General features: G+C 36.8%; 1 protein-coding gene across 1 annotated transcript; it reads left to right on the top strand.

Moving 5' to 3' along the window:
- On the top strand, positions 1-25,985 carry ice1 (KIAA0947-like (H. sapiens)). The gene is made up of 22 exons (XM_052578148.1): positions 1-224; positions 630-688; positions 2,260-2,295; positions 2,526-2,543; positions 4,093-4,204; positions 5,605-5,681; positions 5,770-5,807; positions 6,239-6,321; positions 7,534-7,610; positions 16,842-16,879; positions 17,122-17,204; positions 17,308-17,344; positions 17,432-17,482; positions 18,176-18,253; positions 18,358-18,794; positions 21,462-23,828; positions 23,920-24,088; positions 24,325-24,485; positions 24,763-24,953; positions 25,072-25,172; positions 25,409-25,507; positions 25,661-25,985. The coding sequence occupies exons 1-22, from the start codon at positions 135-137 to the stop codon at positions 25,840-25,842; spliced, it is 4,584 nt and encodes a 1,527-aa protein (XP_052434108.1). The 5' UTR covers positions 1-134; the 3' UTR covers positions 25,843-25,985.
- Positions 25,986-27,995: the final 2,010 nt, after the last annotated feature.

Below are 27,995 nucleotides of genomic sequence, written 5' to 3'. Positions count from 1 at the left end.
TTTCCCTGGGGTCCTCAGTCAACGTGTTGCCGAACGTTTGTATGTGCAATGAGCTGATGTGCTTGTTTTGGTTGTACGTTTTTAGATATTTGGAGGTACATGTACGATTCTACTGATATTTTTGAACTATTACCATGATGCCGGGGGAGAACCAGTCCAAAACCGCAGGAATCGCCTCTGAAGCTACAAATGGCACTTGTCAAAACTGCATTGTTTTAAATCAGGTGAGAACTTTATTCCTAACGCCAAGAGTGTCCACTATTTAAAATCAGACTTACCCAAGTAATAATGGGTGTTTTATGAGAATTAGAGCAGACTTATATTGCAATTTGTTAATGTAATACTTTTGGTTTTAATTAAATACCTGGAAATTGAGTATATCAATTCGATGTTGCTTATAATTACGTCTGTCTTAGTCATTGTTGATTGTAATTAACTTTTTACAGTCACTTTTAAAAAATGTGATTTACACTTAGTGGTACGCAACTGAATATTGATGTGTTTTAATAATTTTGTGTTTAATGCAGGTATCAACTGTCATCTATTTTTACGAATTACCTTATTCATTATACTGTTTGTTGATTACAAATAAAGCTGAATGTGTATGTCTGTGATTCTACGTTTTACAGAGCTTGGATGAATATGTGGCTGCTTTGTTAACTCTGAAGCAGAAGATCGTTGACACAGAGTGAGTGTTTTTTTTATTTATTTATTAATACTATTATTATTATTATTGTTATAATTTTAAGACTTTTACCCAATTTTGAAGGGCAGCAGCACAGTTCTTGTATGGAAACAAAATACTAGTGTTAAGATATTATATAAGCTTACATCTGACTTTGTTTTTTCTGTAAGAACTGCAGTATTAGTTGCTAGTTGTCATGACACTAAGCATTTGTGTTTTGTGGTTATAAGGAATTGGGAATTCACAATAAAATGTATGCAGTTCAGTTTTAAATACACAAATAAGCATAAAAAAGCAATTGATGGCACCACAACTTGGTCACATTTAAAAATTGGTTGTGGACCAATTCAGAGATTTTAAAATTTTGATCATACATAATACATTACATAAACATTGTACAGTAAATATATATAAATAAATAAAAAATACATCGCAAATCTAAGCCTTTATGTACACATCAAAATTTGGATCGAGCATATTCCTTAAATGGTAGAGGTTTATATTGCAGTCGAATTGCAAAAGTTTTGATATTTAGGTTTAAGGTGTTCTAACTAGAATATTTAAAGGGTTCATATGATGTGAATTTTTTTTTTCCTTTCTCTTTGGAGTGTTACAAGCCCTTGGTGCATAAATTAGATCTGTAAAGTTGCAAAGACTAAAGTCTCAAATCCAAAGAGATATTCTTTATAAAAGTTAAGACCTATCCAAACCCCCCTAAAACACCTCGTATTAACATGCCCCTGCATGTCTACTTCATTGTGTGTGAAGATTTGCATAATGGAACCCAAGTGTTCGTGCAAAGAAAGAAGTCATACTTTACACACTCTAGCCTGTCGGCCATTCCTCACTCTTTGCATGGACAGTTTGCCGCTTCTGGCTCACAGTCTGTAAGTATGTTTTTTTTTTTTTTATATGTAAAGAGTTTGCCACTGATGATTCAAACATGAGTTTTGAGCAGTGTAGAGCAAGCTTGTTGTTTGTGGTTTCTCAGATCACAAATGCAGACATGGTTTTATGTTTACGTGTTACGCAACTTAACGCATAAAAAGACCGTTTAAGTCATTATAATCAATAATAATATCCGCACTAGATGCAACAAATGCCTCGTTTGTAGTGGTTTTTATTGTTTTTGTCTTGTCGTGCCGATGTTCCAACCAGGACATGCACCACCGTATGGTGAGGTGCTTATCATTTCTGTCACTTGCTTTGAGGCACTTGGCCAATCACAACACACTGGATAGCTGGCCAATCAGAGCACACCTCGCTTTTCAGACTGATGAGCTTTGCAAAAAACAATGCATTTCAGAAAGGCGGGACATAGAGGAGAAGCCATAATGTGTAGTATGCGAAAATGTGTTTTTTGAATCTTAAACTGCATAAACACATTACACCCAATGCACAAAATAATGTTCTTCTTAGCAACCTCATATGATCCCTTTAAAGAAATATATTTATATTTTTTTTAATAATGTAACTATAAATGTTTTCTTAACTTGTTACTTTCTGACTTTTTAGTTTTATCTGCAGTGCAAAAAACTATGAAGGTATTTATTATATATAACTTTTTTTTTCAGCCATCTCTTAAGTGAATACAAAGAGAAGTGTGATGATATCCTTCTATAAAGCTATGTAGATAACTTTATACTTGTTTTTGTTATGCTCTCTGTTGATTATAAACTTTTTTTTTTTCATTTTAATTAATTTTAAGTGCAAATTATATTTTTTATGCAACCTGCTCCACGCCACTCATATACATTGGCTTTAAACAAAATGAATGCAAAGCTTGAAAATGTATTTTGTTCTCTATGGATCCATCTGTTTTCCTTGACAAAAAGTCACAGCTTCAGAAATCCCAGAGGTAAGAAGATATTTTCTGTTTCACTGCTGTTATTTTACACCCTGTGTAATATAATATATTTTAAGCTGACATTTATTTTTTTTTAAACTTGCTGTTTACCAAAGTAATTTATAGTACAAATTTGCTATGCTGTTACCAGAACTGGTGACTGAGAATACACTATGCATGTGAACCTAGGCCTTAAATGGGATACCCTTAACAACTGCAAAGACATTGTACTACTTATGTTGTAACTAAAGTAATGCAAAGCCTGTTTGCTGCTGTACAAGTACTTTATGCTCCGGGGGAGATAAGTTCCTTAATGCATGCACAGGTCATTTGCTTTTTAAATGCCATCTTTCAATTTAATTGTATAACTTAATTCATACAGAATCTTGTATGAAAATGTTAATTTAAAAAGACATGCATAAGAATACATATGTTTTACAACACCCACGAGCAGAAATTGAGAAAAAGTGTACCTAATCTAAGCTACGCTCCAAAAAACTGCCTTTTCCCAGAGAATGCGTCATATGACGTAACGACAGGCAAACATAGGTGCTGCCGCCCTGGTTCTCAGTGTGGGTTTAGGTCATGGGTGCCCAACCCTGCTCCTGGCGATTGACTGTCCTGTCGGAAATACTTAAAGGGCTAAGTTCGGAATTCCAGCTGGCCGGTTATGTTGTTCAGATATATGCCCCAAACGCTTGACATCTGCAGAAGCAGAACATGCGGACACCTAGGTCTGAAAGCAGTTACTGATTAAAAATCAGCTAGCAATTTCTTCAAAATTTAATGATAAACTATGTTGTGCAGAAATGCACAGCATTTCCATCCCTTTCCAGACTAGCTGACCATCACAGATGTAAGCTATAGCCTACAGCATTCATTTAAAATCTGTTATCTAAATTAAACATTTTAAGACACATGTTGCTGTCATAGATGGTGATAAACTACATGGATGCTTGAAAAACAACAAAATCAAAAGCAATATTGCTAACTATGATTTATTAAATATACTGCAATGTGATAAACATGGAGACAACGTTAGCCACAATTAGCTATAGCCTGTGGTCACACCACCGATTCTCCTCTTACCACAACTCTGTCTCTCTCCTCTGTCCATTTACCATTCCCCTTAACTCTGCCTGACCCCTCTCCCACCTAGGCGGCTCATAATTATACAGCAATGGCCCATCGTAAGAGTTGACATTAAACCCTACTGCAACCACTTCACTGTCTGACTCCATTACGAAGAGATGAGATTTACTGGCCGTTGTGTCACTTCCGATCAGAGCGTTTTTTTACAGCGGAAGTAATTTTACTCACAAATTCTTTCAAAAAACTTCTTTGATGCACATTTATGATTAATTTCTTCACGCAAATCAAGTTCCTACACTATTTATCTACATGTTCATTCACAGGGCTCTTCAACTTGTAAGATGGGCTTTAATATTGCTTTAGACGTTTGGTAATGTGCACAGTATCATAATTTTGGGCAAAAATTTTGATGGTCATTTAAGTATATGACAAAATGAATGTCTTTAAAAATGATGATGCTTTTTCAAAGAGAAAGCAGCAAACTGCACAAACAGCTGGATGAGGTGTTGCTGAAACTTGAGCCGTTAGAGAAACAGACAGTGGAGTATGAACAGATGAAGACAGAGCTGGAGAAAACTAAGGTCTGTGTTCAAACACTCACATGTTTACCATCTCTAGAATAGAGGTCGACCGATTGGCCAGCCGACTTTTTTTGGGCATTTTGTTTTTATTAATCGGCTGATTGTGCTGCTAATTACGCCGATTTATAGGCATCGTACTGGTGGGCAGCTAAGTGTTGTTGCGTAACTCCCTCTCAGGCTGCGTGAGAGATGGAGCAGCTCATACTCTGCAGCAAAGTCTTGTTCACACACAGCTTCAGCCAATGGCAGGGCAAAATAGCCCGTTTCGAGTATGTTTTACCCTATTATAATTTCCAGAAATGTATCATATTCATAAGTGCAACAAGTCATTTGTATATAAACGTAGAAACTAATTCAAATCAGATAAAACTTCTGGGCTGATTATAACGTGCACGATAACTTTCTTCCTTAAATGTGTGTGTAGGTCTGACAATATCTCCCAAGATGTCAGGGGTCAAGAAAATCTGCCAAACATATTGGCCAAATAAATTGGCAATATGTATCAGCCATTGGCTGCCCAGATTTCTAAATATCTGTCGACCTCTACTCTAGAATTCAAACATTTAGCATTTGCTACTAATTCCAGTGAAATGCTCTGATTCTCTTTACCATGTTAAAAACTCTTAATAAAACTTTTAAAGGTCCCCTATAGGCCTGAAACTAGCAGCATTGTTATGTGTTGTAGGGCTGTCCAAAAATATTGCGTTGAATATATCCAGATGTGCGGTTCCGTGCATGAAACAACGTGAAATCTGGCCTCATTTGCACCAATCGTAATATTTACCGTATTTTTCGCATCAGTCCAAAAATGCGTCATGACGAGGAAAAAAATATAAACAATATATAGTATAGTCTGGAAAATATGGTAAACTAAGAGGCATTCACTGTACAGGAAATCCTACACCGTGAACAAGTGACTGATCTCAGCTGACGCTTCAGCATCTATAGTTATGGTGCAGAAGGCGGGTTCTTCGGATTCTAGAGAGCATTTGATTGGTCAGAAGATTTGATGAGGAAATGAACTATGATGTGACGTCAAAAAATTTAACTGGAAGCTAAAGATAACATTAAGACTAACATATTGATGCTAACACGCACAAAAACTTTTGATTTCATGGTGACTTTAAAAAGTGAAATTTTAATAAACATTAAGCAGTGTTTTCAACAGTTAAGCAGCATGAGCATGCTTTCAAATACATTTTTGCTATCTTCCTAATCATTGAGATTAAAGCTATTGAATGACTGCACTTTTGTGTTGAATTTGTCGGCACTCTGTACTGCCAATACTGTAGGAAGACGGTACTAAAATCTAAGTTAGATTCATTACAAATTTTCTAAACCCGACTCCAACTAGACTGGAAATGTGCATGTTGTTCATTTTGTTTTTGTTTTTTTAACAGACTGCTTTGACGTCATATCAGCAGAGGTGTGAAGATGTTGACAGGCTAAAATCTGAAAAAGCTCATGCGCTTACTCTGTAAGACCACTTTACTGTAGCATTATGGTTATTTATTTGCTCTTGTTATTGTCTTCTCCTCACAGTATTTGTCTGTCTGTCTTCCCAGGAAAGAAAAAGTTGAAGAATCCTTAAGACAAGCAGAGGGTACATGCATCACAAATTATTTTAGGTTAAGATTAGAACGGGGCCTATAGATCAAGACTGCTGATTATATTAAAGGGACAACTCACCTAAAAAAAAAAATTGGTCTTTTCCTTTCCCTCAAGTGTGCACCAAACAGAATTTCTTAGTTCTCTTGTTGAGCACAAAAGAAGGTATTTTGAAGAATGTTTGTACCAATGAGTTAATGGTAGCTGTTGATGTGCATAGTATGGAGATAAAGAAAATACTATCAAAGCTAGAGGCTACCGTCAACTGTTTGGTTACTAACTCACAAAAGTTTGTAGCAATTTTCATTTTTGTTTTGTGAACGGTCTCTTAAGTCTAAATACAAATAATGAAACCAACAATGTAGTGTACACTCACTGAATTACTGGATTTTATTTGTGCTGCTCATGAACATGTTGTTTTCACAGATACTGTGCAAAGGCAAAACCTGGAGAATGAGAAACTCAAAACTGAAAAGAAATCACTGGAGGAAGATCTACAGAAAACTCAGGTTCTTTAAAGTTACCTCTGTAATTAAAAAATTGGCTGTTAAAATGTAATACTGGTTTCTAAATGCAAGTTATTGATTCAAATTCACCTTAGATTGTCTCTAAAATAACAGGGTTATCAAATGCAATTTTCATGCGCATCTTGTCAGTTAAGCCGCTACTGTGATTAGTAGTTAAAGGGTTAGTTCATCCACATAGCAAATTTATGTAATTAATAACTTACCTTCATGTTGTTTCAAACCCGTAAAACCTCCGTTTATCTTTGGAACACAGTTTAAGATATTTTAGATTTAGTCAGAGAGCTCTCAGTCCCTCCATTGAAGCTGTGTGTACGGTATACTGTCAATGTCCAGAAAGGTAATAAAAACGTCATCAAAGTAGTCCATAGGCCCTTTCACACTGCACGTCGGACCCGCAATATTTCCAGAACATTGCCGGGTCGCCTTCTGTGTGAAAGCAACCACGTCCCGGGATTGATTACCACATTAAACCCGGGTCGGGACCTAGTAACATTGTGGGGTTCGACCCGGGACGAGCGCTGTGTGAACAAAAGCCAGATCTAATTCTGTGTCGAAGTGATGACGCGCATTATCGCGTGACTCTTTTACTGGCTGTTTTGAAGAAAGATCAACTTTCGCAACGAAAAAATATGTGCAAACTGGTATGAAGCAGAGATCAGTTAGTTCCTCACTTTCTGCACTGACGCAGAGATCATTTGCTTGCTTCAGTGAAAGTATAACGTGCCTAGCGTTTTCGTCTCGTACATGTCACGCGCTGACGTCACGTGTCGTTACGGGATCTTCAAGGGTTGTGTGTGAAAGCCCGCACATATACCGGGTCATCACTGGCAGTGTGAAAGTGCAAAATCTAGCGACACGGGAACAATTGCAGGAACACTTTACCTGTGTATTTGCTGGAATGGCAGTGTAAAAGGGGCTCATGTGACATCAGAGGGTCGGTTAGAATTTTTTGAAGCATCGAAAATACATTTTGGTCCAAAAATAGCAAAAACGACGACTTTATTCAGCATGGTCTTCTCTTTCGTGTCTGTTGTGAGAGAGAGATCAAATCAAAGCAGCTGGATATCCGGTTCGCGAACGAATCATTCAGTCTCTGACAGTTAATATGCCATTTTTTATTTGATTCTTTGATTTATATTTCATTGAGTCTTTTTTTTTTTTTTTTTTTTGATCAATATTTTGTTTTATTTCAAGGATTCCCTCAGAAAATATATTCAGACTGCAGAGGAACATGAGAATCTCAAGCTGGAGAATGCCAAGACACTCATTCTGTAAGTCCAACTGGTCTGTTATAGTTTATAATAAGTTTATGCTTCTGTGTTAATTAAAGGGTTAGTTCGCCCAATTTGCTAAATTATGTCATTAATAACTTACACTCATGTTGTTCCAAACCCGTAAGACCTCTGTTTATTTTTGGAATACAGTTTAAGATATTTTAGATTTAGTCCGAGAGCTCTTAGTCCCGCCATTGAAGCTGTGTGTACGGTATACTGTCCATGTCCAGAAAGGTAAGAAGATTTTTAGATTTAATTTAGACCATACACACAGCTTCAATGGAGGGACTGAGAGCTCTCGGACTAAATCTAAAATATCTTAAACTGTGTTCCAAAAATAAATGGAGGTCTTACTGGTTTAGAACGACATGAGGGAGTGTTATTAATGACATAATTTAGATTTTTGGGTACACTTGTGTACAATCAAACACAATAATTGGGCATACATGGCAAACATGAGTTCAACGATTTGCGTGAGTAGATTATATACAAAGTCAATGCAAAGACGTAATCAGACTATGGATCGACGCGTCCTTGCGCGGGTCTAGAGACGCGATGCCCCGTGTTTGGCGTGTATGCCCCATAATACTAATCTTGTTGATTGTTGTAATAGCATAGATTTTCTGTAAAGATATGAATCAAAACAACTTACCTGTTGAGTAAAACACAAGCGAGATCGGCATCTCTTTCAAGTTGAAGTTTGTTGCAAAGCTCTCTCCATCTAGAAAATGCAACACTGATATTGATCCTCGCTCTTTCTCTCCTCTTGTCCCAAACTCTCCTTGGTTCGTTTTGTTGGCCCGTATGTTTACGTTTACGCGATCTGTCTTTGTCGACAGAACCAGCGGCACACGGTAAACAGTAATTATGTTCCATAAATAAGTAACACAATCCAAAATAAAACGTGCAAGAAGAAGTAAATAAGGAACTTCTTGAAGCAAGCTAGTGGTTTGCTGGACGCTAGACACTACTTCCGCATTTGTCCACGACACTGTTGTCATGTGGTTTCTTCGTCAGTAAAGGCGGTAACAAAGGGTAACTAACGTCATTGACAGGTGACTGCACTGCCCCGTGTCACTGTTTAGAATGGTAATTTTCTCATGATTTACAAGTAGTTGAAAACATTAGATATATTGTTAGAAATCAGCTGGACAAAATATATAACACTATCCTAGTGGTTTTTGGATATTTTATTGTAAATATCTTACATATTGTAACTTTAATACATCTTAGATGATTTGACAGATGCGAGATCATCTAATAGTGATAACATATCTCAGGCTTATTTGGTTCTTCAAACAAATTTATGGATTTGATTCAAATATCTGGATCAAGTTTTGTGAGATTACTGCGCATTCTTGAATGCATTGGAAAGGGCAGATATATCAATACTTAACAATATGATAAGCAATGCGAAGCAAAGCAAGACATCAATGTAATGACATCGTATTAAAAAAAAATATCATCACACCTGATGAAAAACTTGATGAATTTCTAGATCTTCATAAGGAAACAGCCAAGCAACTAAAATGGCAGAAAAGTTTTTATAGATACAATTTTATTTTATTTCCATTATTTAATGATTTCTAGTATTTGTACAGACTTTACATTTTTATTTCAGGGTTGTAATTAGTAATTCTTTGACATCTTTACTTAGTGATTATTTTGACGTCTGTTCTAGAGACATGTTACAACTTTTTGATTAAGTTATCATTGGTTTTCTTTTGGAAATATGTTTCAAATTTATACTGAATGCATTTATGACTGTAAAGCATGTCTGTGTGTCAAAATCGTGATTAAAATCTAAATCTCAAAATTTATCAAAAAAATCGTGATAGGTTTTTTTTTCTCCATATTGCACAGCCCTAATTTACACTAGTGCGTGTTTGTATTACAACGCATAACTCAAACAGAATCATTATTTCTATTTATGTTCCTCTAATTTACCGATGAGCATTAGCAGCTTCCATCACTTTCTGCCTGTGTGCTCTCTCTCTTTCATGATCACTGCTCTGATTCTGAGGTAATTACATATTTAATTTCAGCAACATTACATGGCCAAAACACACATTAGACGGCAATTGGAAGTTATTACAGACACTGGTGGTTTAAAGTGAGTTTTAAGTAAAAGCGGAATATAAATCTTATGATAATCTAATGTAGTCTGAACAGCAATGCGATCTGCCGATGTTTAAACTTATGTAGTGTGTTCTTAGCCTTAAGTATGAGCAGATCAGCAATGTGATCCAAACCTGTCTCAAGCTATCACATACACTGACATTTTCAAACCTGTTTGATATTATGTGATGTCGTAATGTGAGCGACAAAATGACAAGGTGGAACTAATCCAACCATTTACATTGCAGATGGTATAAACACTCTTATCATGCAAATTTTATAAACAGAAACAAAAAGTCTCAATTTAACCAAATCAACTAACTAGAAATACATTTTATATATAATACCATGCTTCATTGTGCTGTTAAATTATTTCCAACTCTTTCTGCAGTATTGAGGCCATCCTTAAAAATATTCTTGTTTGACGTAACCCGACCAACCCTGTCAATTTAGGACTGACTCAATTTATTTTATTTTTTTTGCTTTTAGTCCGACCGACTTGCTGATTGTAAATTTGCGTTAAGACCGACCAATTTTTTTTACTCTTTAAACAACTAATGCAAAAGCAATAAAATAATATGAATTATATTTAAGTATTGTAAATATATAAATTTTCTAGGCCCACATACAAACAAAGGCTGTCTTCCTTAATTAAAAAAACACTATGCCTGCGCTTCATCTCATACTCTCATTCACTGTTAGAGTCGATGGTTCGCGCTTGGTAATGATGAAGGCGGCTGCAGTAAACAAAATGGTCACGGTCACTGTTCAAAGTCATACGGGTTCGGACACCATAATACACCTAAAAAATGCATTAAAACAGCTCGACACCGCTTTAACTTGGCACAAAGTTCTGGAAAAACTGTGCCCATATCTTTTCCCATCCCTTCTCCCGTCTAGTCTAAACCGTGTCCATGTCGACTGTCACTTTATGTGAGAAAATCTATTGCACGAATCAACCAACACAAGTTTTGAAAACGAAAATAGGAAATTGATTTTAACAACCTTCTCTCAAAGCGCATCCAGGTATTTTTTTTTTGTTTGTTTTTTTTTAAGCGCGTCGCACAGAAATTGCAGCTTCGGACACACACATAACAGCAAATAATACTTCTACATAATGTTTCTCTTTTTACAACAGAAATGTGAATTCTGCCGGTATTCAGACAGTCTCATGCATACAGATACAGATGGGCTAGAATCGCCTAGGGCTGTCAAAATAGCTGAGAAACTAAATTTGAATTTTTTACTTAAATATGATCATAATTCAATTGTATTCGAATTTAAAATGCATAATTTCAGTTAGGGTGAAGAAAAGCTTTTTGCTTCTCTTCTGAGGCCTCAAGATAAAGCAAAAAAAATTACTGCACATTTATTCAAAGCATTAAAAAACAACAATATTTTAAATAATTTTATGAACAATTATTGTTAATTAAGTTGCTTAAAGAACTATAAACAAAACAGCGTCATGTATACATGCATTGTTAAATAAAAAGGGCGGAAAACCAGTCCCACAGAATAATATTTTTTTTAATTTAAAAACATGAGATGCAGTGGGATGGGGAACAAAAACCCAACAAAGTCTCAAGATATTTTTAGAAAATTAAACACATTAATTTTACATGTCTTTCTAAACATGCGGCTCTCTTGTGCAAGACGCGAGTCCAACGGTGTCCCTCTAGAAAATTCACGAAATATGCGTTCTGTGTGAATGGCTTGGTTTCAGTTTTAATGTAAACAAGATCTTCTCCACATTGATGGTCTCTTTTTTTTGTTTTTGTTTTTTTGTAGTGGCTTTAACTGGATAGGCTAACATAACCTTATGAAGCAATGCCACATACATCGTCATTGCATCTCGTGCGCCACTGATAAAGATCAAGTATACTTCGGCAGTCCGCACACTGTCTGCATTATGTCCTTTTCATCATTCGCGTGCAGGGTTTATTTTTGAGACCAAGCGTACACGAGGTGAAAGATGAGACAGCAGCTACTGCGTGTCGAGCTCGACCGCCTTTGAAAGATGTGTAGACACGGCTGTGCACGCGTCAAGATGGAATGGAACATGGACTGTGAAGTACCGGGGCTCATAAGGCAGCTTCCTTATATTACCTATATTTGGTGTTATTTGCCGTATAAAACTTTATTTAGACATGCAAAAACGATTTTACAACCGATTCAATGAACACTTGTCACTCAAATCGAACAGGATTTTTTTCACGAAAGTGACAACCCAGGAAAGCAAAGTAAATGGTCTCTCATTTGTAGGTTGCATTGATACCTAGCGTTGGATGCAAGTAAAACAGTATAACGGCACATAATTTTTTTTCTTCTCACCTGAAATTCATGCAATAAACATGTATTTGACACAGATTTTCATTTGTTTGTGGTCTTTATAGCCTGCATCAAAATTAGGTTTGCAATTATGCGCCCAAAGGCACGGGTTGAAGACCCAGTCAGTGACGTCACGATATGCTAATTTGTTTAAATTCATACCTACGTCATCACCATCACCAAAATGTTCCTTTTTTTTTACATTGAAACTTGAAAAAAAAAATATATAGACCGACCTACCGACCCTTTAAAAAAAAAAAAAATTACTGATACTGCAAATCAAAATATTTTTAAGGATGGCCTGACAGTCCTTATTGTCCATGTCTACCAAGCCTTTGTTTCTGCCATATTGTCTTTTGTCGTGGAAGAAAACGTATTTTCAACGATGGTCTGGAACACTTCTTCACTGAATGTTTTGTAGTGTGTTCACCTTGTTTGTATTGTGTTGTGTAGTATGCGCAACAGCTATGACAGGACGATGACATATGAAAAGAAATCTTGTTGCATAGTGTAAGCAACACAGTGATTCGGCCAGCCTTTCTATCACGTAGTGTGAGCTTGCCAATAATTATCCCAATTTGTTACCAAATGACGAGACGTTTTTTTGATTCTTGATGGTACAGAAGCAATTCGGTCTGTGCCTAAAAATTGTCGAACTCAGTACCCAACCCTATCTCTCAATGAATGAAACTGACTGTTTCTATATCATTTTAGACTACATAACGTTATAATATTATTTTCAAATTATGCTCTGGTAAACAATTTGCAGTGGAATGGACAAACTTTAAGAATCATCTCCGCTTAAAAAGTTGCAGTATATTTAAGCATATGGATCTGTTGCTGTGACAGCAACTCCAGGATATTCTTCATAGAATTTAACAATTCTTGTGTGTCAAATCATCAACAGTAAAAGAGTAATCCACTTACCGAGAATGGACCCCTGGTGTACTGTACCTATTTTTAGGGGTTCAAGCACGCAGTGCTGAAACCCTATTGTATCTGTTAGGATTTTTTGTATTATTATTTTTCTCCGCTAAAACTGATCGTGCAGACCAAACCGTAAGGCCTAGAGAGCTGAAACTTGGCCAGAAGGTAGAGAGCTCCCCGAGGGGACATTCTGACAAAGTCTCAGCCCAATCGACCTATGGGGGGCGCTACAGTGATCAAAAATGCGTTGCTAATAGCTCCTAAACCGCTTGTCATAGACCCAAATATTTTACATTTCTGGAATCCGTGGGTCAAGCGAAATTAAAAATGGTCACTATGATTTTGGGTCTAGGAAGCCACGTTTTTTCGCAAACTTGACGTATGTCCAAAACCTACTTTTGCAAACTTGTCCTAGGTTTTTTACCCAATCGGAACCGAACCACTGCAGAAATTTTCTCTGGACAGTGAATATCAATAATTATCTTGAATTATTATATTGAAATTTCGACTCACTGTCGAAATGGGATGCCAAAACGTTCGAAAGTCGAGGACCAATTTTACGCAACGGGTATAACTCGTGAATGAAATAAGATATCTTAACCAAACTTGCTAGACATTCATATGAGCTAAAACTTTGGTCAAATAAAAAAAAATTGCACACCACTTGGGGGAGCTATAAAAAGAAAAAACACATAAATGGCTATAACTAGGCAACCGTTGGCTCGATCGACTTGAAAATTGGTATGCAGTGTCTTTGTCTGAAGGAGCACAAGTACTTATGAGGACATTTGCATATCTCAAAAAACCTGGCTGCCATTGGCCAAATAATTTTAAGCACCTATTTGAAAGGGTTAACGGAAGTTGATCGGAACGAAACTCGCTGGGTACGTTTGACTCATGAACCTTAAGGTCTGTACGAATTTTGAAAGAAATCGGCCACTAGTTGGCGCTAACGAGTTTTATGGCTCAGTTATCACGTTGTGTTTCACATATCAACACAATATGCATATCATTTGATAGATCTCCTCATAATGCACAACTTTGCTTCAAGAACCATTGCTGTCAATCAAATCGTTCAATTGTTATTCACAAATATGTTAAAAACCTACTTTTGCGAACTAGTAATAGGTTTTTTTGCCTGATCGAAACCAAACCACTGCAGTAATGATCTCTGGACTCTCTAGATAAATAATTATATAAAAAAAATTGAATTTTGTACTTTGGTTAGCTTTAAAGGGGTAATTTATAAAAGGGGTGTGGCCAAACATACCCCAAAGCCTCTAAAACCTAAACGAAAACTCAAAACTTTATGAAACTTGGTGAAAACATGTAACAGGTGACTCTTAACAAGTATGCAAAGTTTCATGGAGATCGGACTATAGGTGGCGTTATAACAGTAGAAAAGGTTTCAAATCAAAAGATTTACATGGTAAATGGCCTCAAATTGTTTGAAAATGCTCATATTCACACAAACACTAGATCTTCATATCATATGATAGATCTCCTCATTAGAGGTCTTCACGGGTCCAAAAATTTGTGCCCGAACCCGACAGAGACCCGTAATGTACTACACCGAACCGACCCGGACCCGTCTAATATTTCAAAAGCTGGACCCGGACCCATGTAGATCCGAGAAATGTCTACCCGGACCGGACCCGGACCCGTATATTATTTGAAATCTGGACCCGAACTCGCCGGGAAGACACAGACCCTACTGGACCCGACCATCACATATTCCACCTTAAATTGCTATTACAAGTCAATAAACCTGTTGCGAAGAATACAGCTTTTTGTCTTACCTAATTTAAAGAGCCGTAGTCTCTCTTCCTTGTACCCGACTGCCTGTGATGCATTACAATCCTCCGACAAGAAAGTTATTCATGTTATTCCTCTCGTTATTCCAAGTCCAAGCTGAATCCACTCATTTCAGCTTCAAAAGTCCACTTGATGTCACGGTGACGGATGACAAATGCTACTGTGCACATGTATACATTCTGACTCGAGTTAATTTGCATAATAACTTAGACTGTTTGCCCTTTTGAACTATAATAACGATCGCTCATGCAATGCCATGGCCGCTGACGTTATTTATTTACTATCATCTGATCTCTGTGCTCTCTGCTCTGCATCGAGTCTGAATCTGAACCACTAAAACTTTAAGATTAAACGGTTCATTTATAATATTATAAAAATGGGAGAAAATGTAAAACGCGATTTGGCAGTCCAAGTGTCCCTCACTGGTTGCCATAGAAACATGAAATGCGCTTGAGACTGCACATGCGTTCTAGCTGTATCAACCTAAAATGCTTTAACGCAATTTGAGCGTAATAGAAAACATTCATGTGACAGTTCACCTCAGATTGTGTTGCTGATTTGAAATATATTAAATATGAGTGTGTCAAGTCTGCAAGCATTAATACCATGCGTGCACTTGTATATTAACTCTGAGTGTGCGAGCAAGAGAGAGAGAGAGAGATTACTTTTTTTGGCTCACTCTTTTCTTTTCCTAATTTTACAAGTTGCAAGTTACAAAAAACACAAGCAGTCTTTGATCACGGCCAGATGTTCTTCGAGTCCGATTACTCCGATCGGCGATCGCACGGGTATTACACACAATGTTAAACAGACCCGGGACCAGAGGTAATAGATTCGGACCGACCCGGACCCGGCTGATGATTTAAAATATAGACCCGAACCCGTATGGGTCCCGGGTCGGGTCCGGGGTCGACGGGTCTCGGGTGCACTGTGAAGACCTCTACTCCTCATTCTGAACAACTTTGCCTCTGGGACCAATGTTGTCAATAAAGCTGTTAATTAAATATTCAAGATTATTTTAAAAAGTTGCTTTGGCAAACTAGTGATAGGGTTTAAGCTGAAAATCAATAAAACCACTGAAGTACAATTCTCTAGACTCTGAAGGTCAATAATTATCAAAAACATGTTGAACAATTGCATTTGGACAACTATAAACCAGTAATTTTATAATATGTTATTTGCATAGTGTACACAAAGGCCTATTAATACAAACAGAAAGCCCACAAATGATCAAAACTGTATAAAATAATGCATAATTTCATTCTTAACAAGCATGCAAAATGTAAGAGAGATTGGGCAAAAAATAACACTATAACAGTTATGTTTAAAAACACAGTGTTGTTTGAGTAAATGCAATTTATAACCACTAGATGGCAGCGGAAGACCACTAATGGGCTCATTCAGTTAAGTTAAACAGTACTGTTTTCATGAATTCATGCCAAAACATTAATAAATTAACTGTTATAACATTTTAAATCTCACTGAATTGGTTTTCCATTTTGTTCACACAGATGTATCAGTTTTTACAATTTTGCCACATTATGATTACAGTTTAACCTGAAAATGACATCTAAACTCTAAAAAAGAGAAGACTTGCAATAAGTTTATTGTCACCTATCACTTATTTCAAATACCTATATCTGCAACAAAATGTTTGTGCATGTATATGTGTGTCTTTGTGTGTGTGTGTTTGTGCATATGCTTATAGAGTATACATATATTAGTCTAATCATTCGCATTCAGTGTGTGTGTGTCTGTCTGTTAGCCTGTTCTCCATTTTGGATGTGTTTAAATGCCATCCATACATCCAGGTTGGCTCTGACCACCTCAGTTGCCTTAAATGCTTGAACCCCGGTAAAATGCTGCTTGCAGCTTTAATTTATTATTATTATTGTTTACAAATTAAAACAATGACAGTTGGATTTCTCTTATTGTTGTTGTTGTTGATGTATACTTATGTTTTTGTTACTGTTGAATCTGACATTCTAGAATTGAAATTCATAAAAAAAAATATTTGACTGTGTTGTGTTTTTCTTTCAGGAAAGGAAACCTTGAGAATGACGTTTTGGTGCTGAAAGGTCTGTGCTAGTCATCTTATATTTTAATCAAATTGCAGTGCATTAATGAAAAACTCTGCTTTAGATTTGAAATATGGACTATTGCACATATTAAAACATATTGCACTATCATACATATTAAAATATTTAGCATAATGGATTATTAACTAATCTCCATACTTATTCTCCAGCAGCTGGTTTTATGCACCATACAAGTTGGAAATAAAATCTAAATTAAAATGTCATTGTCTATTTGTACACAGAGGCAAATTTTCAACAGGACAATGAAATCATTGTTCTAAAAAATGAGAAGAGAAGACTTGAAGAAATACTGTACACAACACAGGTTTGAATTTTGCTTTAACAATATATATCCTCTTGGTAAAATGTAAATTAAAAGGCTATGATTTTAATGTGATTACTGTTTTTACCGAATTTGTTTTTATTAGGAAAGACTCGGCAAACTTGAGGAGTTGTTCAACAAAGGTATAAGATGTGCATCCTTATACCTAGAAACTTGTATATTATATGATCCATTGTTTTCTGTCATTAAAAAATATATTGTTGTTTTAGAAAAAAGGAGTAAGTCTTCTCAAACAGATGCTGAGCCACTAATTGACAAAGGTATGCATAGTCTAAAACTGTTAGACTTTCCATTGCATAAAGAAATGCTTAAATAATTAAAGGAAAACTCCATTTTCCAAATCCCCTAGAGTTAAAACAGTTGAGTTTTTACCGTTTAAAATCCATTCAGCCGATCTCTGGGTCTTGCTTAGCGCTTTTAGCTTAGCTTAGCATAGATGTTCCTGTGACTCAGAGCATTGTGTTAGCAGCGCAAAAGGTTGTGAGTTCGATTCCCAGTAAACACATACTGGTAAAAAAAAAAAAAAATAGCCTGAATGCACTGTAAGTCGCTTTGGATAAAAACGTCCACTAAATGTAGATCAATGAATCTGATTAGACCATAAGCATCTTGCTCAAAAATGACCAAAGAGTTTAGATATTTTTCCTATTTAAAACTTGACTCTTCTGTAGTTACTTTGTGTACTAAGACTGATGAAAAATGAAAAGTTGCGATTTTTCTAGGCCGATATGGCTAGGAACTATACTCTCTTTCCAGAATAAAAATCAATGAAAAGCGCTGCTACCAGACCCGGAGATCAGCTGAATGGATTCAAAAACGGTAAAACACAGCTATTTAACTCTAGGAAAGTTGGAAAATGAGCCTATTTCAAAAAGAAAATAATGTTCCTTTAAAAGAAAACATCTTTATATGATGGCACTTGATAATGTTTTCTTTAATAATGCTTACTTTAGGCAAAGTCAGAATGCTGCTTGAAGAGCTCTGGCATTGTGTGGAAAGTTCCCATTCGCAAGAAAATCTGTTTCTCGCTGGTAATCATTATTGCATTGATTGAAATTTTAAATTTTCTAAAATGTATTTATTATCAGGCGACCAAGGTTAATTCTGATTGAGGCAATGCATATTTCTTTTGTAGGAGAAGAGGCAACACCCTTGAAAAACCAACTTCAAAGAATATCTTCTCAACCACTGCCTAACAGTCCTTTAAAAATACAGATTTCTCAATCATTTCCAGGAAATCCCAGTCCAGAAACTCTATTGCAATCTTCAAAACACTCCACGCCCAAAACACCTCCTGAGGTCAATAGGCCTAAATCATCTCAGAAACTGATGAAGCAGAAAAATGATAAACATTTCAGTATATCAAGTAGAAAGAGAAAAGTAAGTTCAGATGTTCTTGAGCATGAGAACTCTTGGACTGAAGATGCTACTAAATCTTTACTGAAGGAAACGACAGTTGGAGTTGGAGATGACTTCTTTGGAGATTATTCTGTGGATTTGCAGGATATTAAAGAGTGGTTCAAGCCTTTGCCTGCAGCTTTATCTCCTGTGCATAGCCCCTCAACAGAGCTGGTAAGTTAGAACTTGTTTCAATTACATTGTAATGCTCAAGTGATTAAATTTCAATAACAGTCCTCCCAAATGTCTTTTTGAGTCACAATGATGAAAGGGATGTGCTGGTACTATGATTTTCGAAAATTAGGACTTAGGAATTGAGGTGCTTCTCATTATTTAAATTTTTTTTTTTTTTTATTGCATCCTCATTTCCTCTCCTCGCTTTCTTTACTCATGGTAGCTCCACCCCTCAGGATGCAAGGGAAGAATAAGCAATGGGGGAAAATGTTTAAGGAGGAATCAACGGAAAGCTTATTTGCACATTGGAAAATATTTGATCACTCAAGCTTCACTTTAAAGCATTGCCTGCTGTCCCTAATGTTATGTTTGGTTTAAGAGGTCATCGGATGCAAAATTCACTTTTACAAGTTGTTTGAACTAAAATGTGTCTTTGCAGTAGGTGTACACAACCCCCCATAATGATAAAAATCCACCCAGTTTTTTTTTTTTTTTTTATGCCCATTAACAATAACCCCAGATCAAGATCCGATCTCAGATCAAACCAGTCACAGATTCTTGGCAGATTGATGTAGTTCTGCACAGTCCCTTACTATGATTGTTATTTGACACTGGCGCTGGGGATCCGATGACCCCTAGAAGAAATTTATAATGAATATTAATAAATTAAGATGTCCTGTTGAAATATGATCTAAATAGACCATTTAAACTGCAAAGATAAAACATTTAAAAAAAAATAATAATAATAATGTAAAGATGAGAGATATGAAGGGGGAGGATAATCTACTGATGTTGGGTTTATTGGCAATTTCCTCCCATGGATTTTCTGGAACCTTCCTCACTCCTCGCCTCCTCATGGTGCGGTTAGAGAATAGAGTGAGATATTATTTATTTCACATTAGGTTACAATTATCGCACTTATATCAACAGATTTTTTTTTTTATAAATAAAAAAAACTGTACATTTCGAATAAAAATTCCTGCCTGGCAGCGCCCTATTAGTAGGTCTATATACATGCAAAATACTTTAATGTATATTAAAAAAAAAATGTCAAAACTAATAAAATTATCTGGTCATGAGTACAATCACCTCCTTGGAAGAGCGCTTTTCGCTGCTTATAGACAATGGGTATTTGGATTTTTATATGACATTGCATCTCTCAAAGAAAAGGAGAATACAATAATTATTCAGGATTGCTTAGGACTGAAAAAGGCCCTGACTCATGGAGACCTGCGGGATGTTCATGGGCATGAATTGTTTGAAGAGCTGACTGCTTTGGGCAGATGCCTGGTTGCTGGATCTAAACCATTGTATGCACTTAAATTCATCTGTGAAAAAGGGATTGAATAAATTTTCCCAAGTGTTTTTGTAGCATTGGGAGTGCTTCTCACTCTCCCCGTCACTGTGAGCTCTGGAGAAGGCAGTTTCTCAAAGCTTAAACTGATAAAAATTATCTCCGAAGTAAAAGTTAAACGCAATCAAAGCATTTGCCTCTGCGAAAGCCCGACGCGCACGCTTCTGAAATGTGTGTGAATCTGTGTATCAGTAACGGAAAAAAATCGAAACCTCCAGTTTTGTGAGCTAAAAAGTTGTGTGCATATGTTTAGTTTTATTCTGTTCACTATCTATTAGCCTATAAAACAGTAATTATATGCAACTACATCTGAGCCACTGAAGATGCAGAGGATTACTTTTATTTTTGAAGGGAATGCACCCACCGATCTATCTATTGTGTACCTTTTTCACCTTTTTGCAGGATGAAAAAAAAAAATGTTTATGTTAAGATTGAGATCAGTGTAAATATGTTAAAGAATGATAAATTAAATGTGCATTGTTTGGAAAAAAACATGTACGTGATGTATCATTAGAACTCTTTAACTGATTTATTTTCAGCCCTCAGAAATTGTTTTGTAGAAATTCATAATATGAAGTCATAAATTCATAATAGGAAGTCAATTTTAATTTGAATTAAATAATAGTTTTAGCTAGCAACTGTGAAACATTGCATATCATCCCCAATGTAGTCTTTTCCATAGATATTCCGCAATTATAGTAAATAGGTGCATTTACATGGACACTTTTTGCTTCCATCTGAATTAATTCAAATATACAGTTTCCCCCGGTGCTTTTGCATACTGTTTTAAAAAGCACACACAATATTTATCTACTTCGGGTTCTAATTAGTCGACGGCCAGCACATGAACTGTTGTGCTGTACTGCTTGCTTTAAAAAAAAAAAAAAAAAAAGGTCATAAAAGTGCCCCTATTATTTATGACACTGTATTCACCAGGAAGAACAGCTCGTTCCACGCATCATACGTCATTATGCTATTTCTACATCACTGTGCATGGGCAGTACTTTCCAGTTTCGGTTTTCAATCCAGTCAAATGTTTACATGTCTTCTCGCTCTTATTATAAATGGAATAAACCACCCCTTACAATCCGATCGAAATTTTTGTCGGATCTGACCGATTAAATCCGATTGATGTTTACATATGTGCTTCTAGGCCTATTACGAGCGGATTTGTAGGGTCCATGTAAACACAGCTAATGGAAATTAATTAATTTCTTTCAATACTGGCTTGTAAAATGTGACTAATAATGTTCCTATTTGGCCAATAACTGTAAAGAGATGTGTAGTATGACACTTTTAATTTGTTCTTTCAGGTCAGTGTGAATGACGACCAACCAATGTCCAATACTAAAGAGGAATATCAAACACATAATGGAAAACAAGAAGGACAATCAAGCTTACATAAAGCTATTCTTCAAAACAATGTACAATTAGAACCTTCAGATATTGAAGATCAGAAGTCATTGCTGAAAGAAGAGGGGGAAAAATCTTCTTTACTCTTGTCCCCAGACACACATGTGAAAGAAGTTGTATCTGCAGATAACATTGCAAAGCCATTATCTGATAGCCATCACATGGATGTAGAGGATGTGTTTGATGTAATGCATGGCTGTATGGGAAGTACTACGAGTCAAACTGCAAATTCTGGTATAGGAAATGGACACAGTGTGGAAAGTTCTTTAGAAAATGTTAGCACACAGACTGCAGTAGGGATTCCACTGATGAATCAAAATGGTGAAAGAACAGAGTTGGAAGATACAAAAACTGCTAATAATCTTAAAAGTGCATTGGAAAACTCAGATATGCAGCAGCATGTTGAAACTGAACTAGTGCACACCAGTTCTGTTCATACTGCAGAATGTGAAACTCCTCAGGTACAGAAAGTGCCAAATGTGCCATTGGCATCTAATGTCAAGATAATTTCAACACTTAATGTGAACTATATTAAATCAGACAGTGTTGAAAATAAGACATCAAAGAATTCTGTACCACTAGAAATGAAGACTGTAGCAGATATATCAACACGTGACATTCAGAAGAAACTGGCTGAGAAGGCTGACCAGTCTGAAGAGGATAATAATCTAAAGCCTACAGAATCTCAGAAAAGTTTGGATGTGAGAAAAAATGAAGGCGCTTGCTCTTCAAGACCATCGAAGGATGAAGAGTCATCATCAGAAGATGAAGGGTTCTTTGGTTTGATGAGAAAGGTTAGGGGTGTTCACTCAAGGTCTGAGGGAAGGATACCGTCGGAAGAGTTGGACCATGTTTCTAGGAATAAGCAGTGCTCCACTGCAAAGCAGATGTCCAAAGATGAGCCACTGGAATTTATTTCTGAGATCAGAGCATTATCTCACTCTGGACTTTCTACAGTGATCATGGAGTCTGAGAATGAAAAAAATTCTGAATGCCCAGAAAATGACAAAACTGTTCAAAATATGTGCAAGTTAATGAGTCACAAGTTTAAGGATACTAAAGAAAAGGAGTTTGACAGCCCAAGAAAAACATTGGTGCAAATGAAAAATGAATCTTATCAGCAGGTAGATGGGATGTCAGCTGATACCCATAGCCCCAGTGTTGAAAATGTTTTCAGTGATATTTACAACAACAAAGAAATATCAGGAGATTCTGCAGTGAATAGTCTTGAGGATACCAGAACACTATGTCAAGATACTCTGAACCCAGAATATACTACCTTTGAAAAAGGTGGCAGTATTTCACTTGTTCCAGGTCTCAACATAAAAACCCATATTACACCAACCTCATGTTTGTCTCTTGGAAGGGTTCGAACGGAGATGGGTCCACCTCTACCTCCAGTTGTTATGCCACTGACTGCTACTCCTCCGAGGTTTGGAAAACATCACACTCCTTTAAAGCCTACTTTAGTACCCTCAAGATTACCAGTTGATGAACCAACGGTGCCGTCTGCGACTGTTTTTGATTCAGCTCTTCCAGATTCATCAAAAATATCCCCATGCTTGACCACTCCATCACCATCTTGTGGAGTTCCCTCCTCACCCCTTCAGTTTGGATCAGCTACTCCAAAACATGCTGTTCCAGTCCCAGGAAGGCTCCCATCTTCTGCTTTATCCTCTTCCCCTCCTGCTGCTTCTCAGGAAAATTCCATGCAGATGCTAGATACTATGTATCCTGAACTCTCTGCACGCGCCCGCACTTTAAACATACTCCGTGGCAATGTTAACCTGACCCGAGCTGGAAATGAGAATGGTACCTCCCCCCCGCCTGTTAACCAGATATCAGGAAATAAAACGATCAGTTCTTCATCCACTGCCTTTACCAAAACAGAGCAGAAACCAAAAAGGACAGGTGTAAACATCCTATTGCCAAAGAGTGCTAAAAGACTCAGACTTGACAACTGTTCACCTGCTCCTCCTGGTGTTGCTTCTCCTGCAGAACAAGTAATGGATCATCAGACTGTTATTAAAAGGGAGTCCATCAAATCCAACCAAGAAATACTAAGCAATAAAGAAAAACAAAGAATTGAGAAAGACGAGACAAATGACATCAATTGTCAGATCTCAGAAGTGCTGGCCAAAGTTGGATTGTCCTGTTTTGATGTATTGCCTGTTGTTAAGAGCCATGTGTTCATTGGGAGAATATCTCAGGTGCCAATTTTGATTGATGAAGAAAAGGCTGTGATTGCTGATTTCTGTGTGAATCAGGTATGTTTTTATGCTTTGCACAGTTCAGATTGCTTTTCTAGTTAATGCAGCCTTGAGGATATTGATGCATACATCTTTTCTGTTTCTTTAGTCATCAGCAGAAAAACTCATATCTGCCATCTTGACTAAATTAAAGACTGAGAAGAACATTCTGAGTTACGATAATGTACAAGCTCTCTGTAGAGTCTACACAGGGTTATGTCGCCAGATAGGAGACTACCAGAAAGCCCATGCCTTTGCATACAGTATTCTCAAAGAGGGTGAGTTTACAGCAACTTACGTTATATTTATACGATATGCTTGTTCAGCATTTTCTTTTTAGTTCTTTACCCATTGTAAATAATTACAGCAACTTACGTTATATTTATACGATATGCTCGTTCAGCATTTTCTTTTTAGTTCTTTACCCATTGTAAATATTTATATTAACTTTCTCAGATTTCAGAGACGAAGCATGTGTTCTATATTAAGTTCATATTGGATTCTTTACTCACAGATTTTCCTAATGCCTCCAAGCTAATTTTGTTCATGGTCACAACATGGCCAAGTGTGCTCTTCCATGAAACCTCTTTGTGCAAAGCCATTCATACAGTGACCAAGCTTAAAGCGGAAGATGACATTTTGGAATACCTGACTAAATATCTTCACTGGGATAAGGTATGCAGTGTGTAGGGTTATTCTGTTTGCATTATCTGATGGCTGGAGCTAACTATCATGATTTCTTTACGAATAATGATTATTACAAACCTGTGAATCCTGTAATTCCCATCCTGACCCTTTTATTTTTTATCTGGGCATCATATGTATAAAGAGTTGCCACATAAGTGTTTTTTTTTTTTTTTTAACCTTTTAATAATGCAGATGCATAAAAACATGAGTTTCATGCATTAATTTAGTTTAAGCATTTTATCAGTTGTCCCTTTTTATATCCTAGAGTCCACCTGATGACATTCATAAATTGATTAGCAGCACACTGAAAGCACTTCAAGAGGACAAAGATTTGACATTCCAGAAGCATGATCGTCATGGTCATGACCTTTGCCCAACTGCATGGGAGTACATTCATACCTTGGATCTCTTGTGTGCACATATGAAGTGGAAATGGACACATGATTATGTTATTGGGTATATTTATCTACTGCATATAGAAAAGTTAAATAATTTTACATCAAGCATACTTGATGTATTTGTAAAAAATATATATTTATTATTATTATTATTATTATTTATTTATTTTTTAAAGCAAAGAGCTGTGGCCCATCATGAACACCTGGGTGACACAATCAAGGCTTCAGCAAACCCCAGTCCGTGATGTTTCTGTAGCAGCTGTTCTGCGACTGATTGGTATGTTGAGTTTGCATGAAGTGATTATTTACTGTATTTAGTAATTAGAAAGTTTTATATTAATTGTAATTTAAATATAAAATAAAATCTAGTAAGTTCAACTAATGCATTTAATTTTACATTCTATGTCTTTCATTTAAATTATTGGTTTGATTTTGATTAATTTTCTTTACAATTTTTATATAAAACCGCATTTTAGGAGATTTAAAATGTGTCTTTTGTTTGTATTCTTCCAGGACGACTTGGTCAGTTAGGAATGAGGCAGATGCTATGTAAATCAGTCCAAAATGTTGCAAAAGCTGTAAACCTCTTTGGAAAACATGGTATTACAGAAGGTACTGAACCTCTAATGTAACAAAAACTGTAATAGCAAATTACAAATATTTTAGTACATTGCTTTGCTTGGGGTTTTTTTCTTTTGTATTTCCTCCTCTATCTGTATAAACCCACCACGAATCACAGTACATCCATTTGTTGTGTGATTGCAGGTGTGCCCAATGAGGTGCAGTTGTCTGCGGTCTATGCCATTTATGACCTGGCACCCTGCAACCCCAAAGATGCCCTGGAGGCTCTAGCATCATGGCGAAGCGAAACTACACAGCCAGTACCCTCTGCTGTGACAAGCTGCATCACTCAGATTGGCTCCCTTTGTCGTCAAATTAAATCCTGAACTTTTTTTTTTTTTCATTCAGATGCTCTTTTTGTGATTATTGGTTACTGAAAATCAAGGAAATCATGCTGTTCTTGTACATTTATGTATGTTATGTATATTAAAGAAAATAACTTTATACTATAAAGATAATTTGTATTGAACTTTAATGTGTTTGTGTTTTTGCCTTTTTGTTGTTTTGTCAGCATCAGCATTCAGAACTAGAAATGTGGTATATGTTTCTATTTTCAGGCTAAAATTGTGGAAAAAAAATAAGTTTCTACTTAGAATATTCTTGATACATTATCTGCCTTTGTCTTGATTTGATTAAACACTTGAGACTGTTGATCCGTATGTAACATATAGCCATATACCGTATTTTCCGGACTATAAGTCGCACTTTTTTTTTAATAGTTTGGCTGGTGCGACTTATTTATCAAAATTAATTTGACATGAACAAAGAGAAATGAACTAAGGGTGCTTTCACACCTGCCTCATTTAGTTCGGTTGAATCGTACCAGAGTTCGTTTCCCTCTTTTGTGCGGTTCGATTGGGCAGGTGAGAAAGCCGCAATCGCACTCGGGTGCGGACTAAAAGCGGACCAAACAAGCGTACCGAGACCTGCTTGAAGAGGACTCTGGAGCGGTTCGTTTGTGGTGAGAATGTGATCAGACCTCGAACAGACCCAACTGCAAAAATACTGATCATTTTTGGACTAAACCGGCTGACGTAGTCAGCTGCGTTGTGCATTATGGGATGAGGAAGTGTTTGTTGACAGTTTGCACTTTAGCATGGCAGCTCATGGACAAATTTGGAGTAGTGAGGAGGTGCGGAGCCTCAAAGAAATTTGGTCCGATAACCATGAGCATGTCAACGTTAAGAAGAATTAATGTACGCCTCCGCTTGAAGTTACGAGCAATTCCCACTCGCCGTTTGCAGTACATTATAACGTTGTTTTCAAGCTGCATCCGTGCTTCATTGTAGAAATGTATTTTATGCATATTGTGGTGTATACAAAAATGTACTAGATTATGGCCAGGGACAAAACCAGCCCGCACAGTCGTGTAGTTGTGTTGTCTCCATGTTGTTTGCTGGCTTTTCGTCTTAGGTTGGAATTTTATGGAGCCAGAAGAGTCTCAATAAAGATAAATGCACACACTACAGTCACATATGCACACATAGGATTCATACATGCACACACATAATTCATAAATACACACACAGGATACACAAATGCACACAAAATTCACAAATGCACACACAAAATTTAAAAAGCACAGAAGATTCACAAATGCATACAAAATTCAGAAATGCACACAAAATTCAGAAATACACACACAATTTATAAATGCAAACAACATTTACAAATGCACTCAAGATTCACAAATGCACAGGACAAGATTCAGAAATGTATTTCTGATGCACACACACATATATCTTGATTTACAAACTGCTTGCGGTCTGTGAACTTCACTGCATTTGTGTGTGAATTTTGAGACTCCCTTGACTTGGCTCGACACACAAATGCCTTTTTTTAAACAGGGAATGATCTGCAACCAATCAGATATCTCCCTTGTTTTAGCCAATCACAAGAATGCACCCCACGTGGGGGATTGTTTACTTATAAGCCAATCAGCGAACGACTCACTTTCCTCACGCAGCGAACGACTCACTTTCCTCAGCGAACGACTCACTTACCTCACACAGCTGGCGACTCACTTTGCGCAGCCAGCGACCCACTTTGCGCAGCGAACGACTCACTTTCCTCACCCAGCGAGCGACTCACTTTCCTCACGAGTCACGCAGCGAACGATTCACTTTCCTCACGAGTCACGCAGCGAACGACTCACTTTCTTCACCCAGCGAGCGACTCACTTTCCTCAGCCAACGATTCACTTTCCTCACGAGTCACGCAGCGAACGACTCACTTCCCTCAGCGAACGATTCACTTTCCTCAAGCAGCGAAGTTGAGCGAACGATTCACTTTCCTCACGCAGCGATCAACTCACTTTCCTAAGCGAACGACAGCCGGAGACCCACTTTTCGCAGCCAGAGAGCCACTTTCCCCTCGCAGCGGACCACTGACTCTCTCTTCATGTAGGGACTGAATATTGTAATTAAAGTGACTTCTATATTGCATCCAAAAGAATATTTAGATATATTTAAATATTCAA

The sequence above is a fragment of the Carassius gibelio genome, chromosome B16 (genome assembly GCF_023724105.1).
Source record: "Carassius gibelio isolate Cgi1373 ecotype wild population from Czech Republic chromosome B16, carGib1.2-hapl.c, whole genome shotgun sequence".
Taxonomy (NCBI): domain Eukaryota; kingdom Metazoa; phylum Chordata; class Actinopteri; order Cypriniformes; family Cyprinidae; genus Carassius; species Carassius gibelio.
The sequence above is the reverse complement of the archived record's forward strand: the minus strand, read 5'-3'. Positions and strand labels throughout refer to the sequence as shown.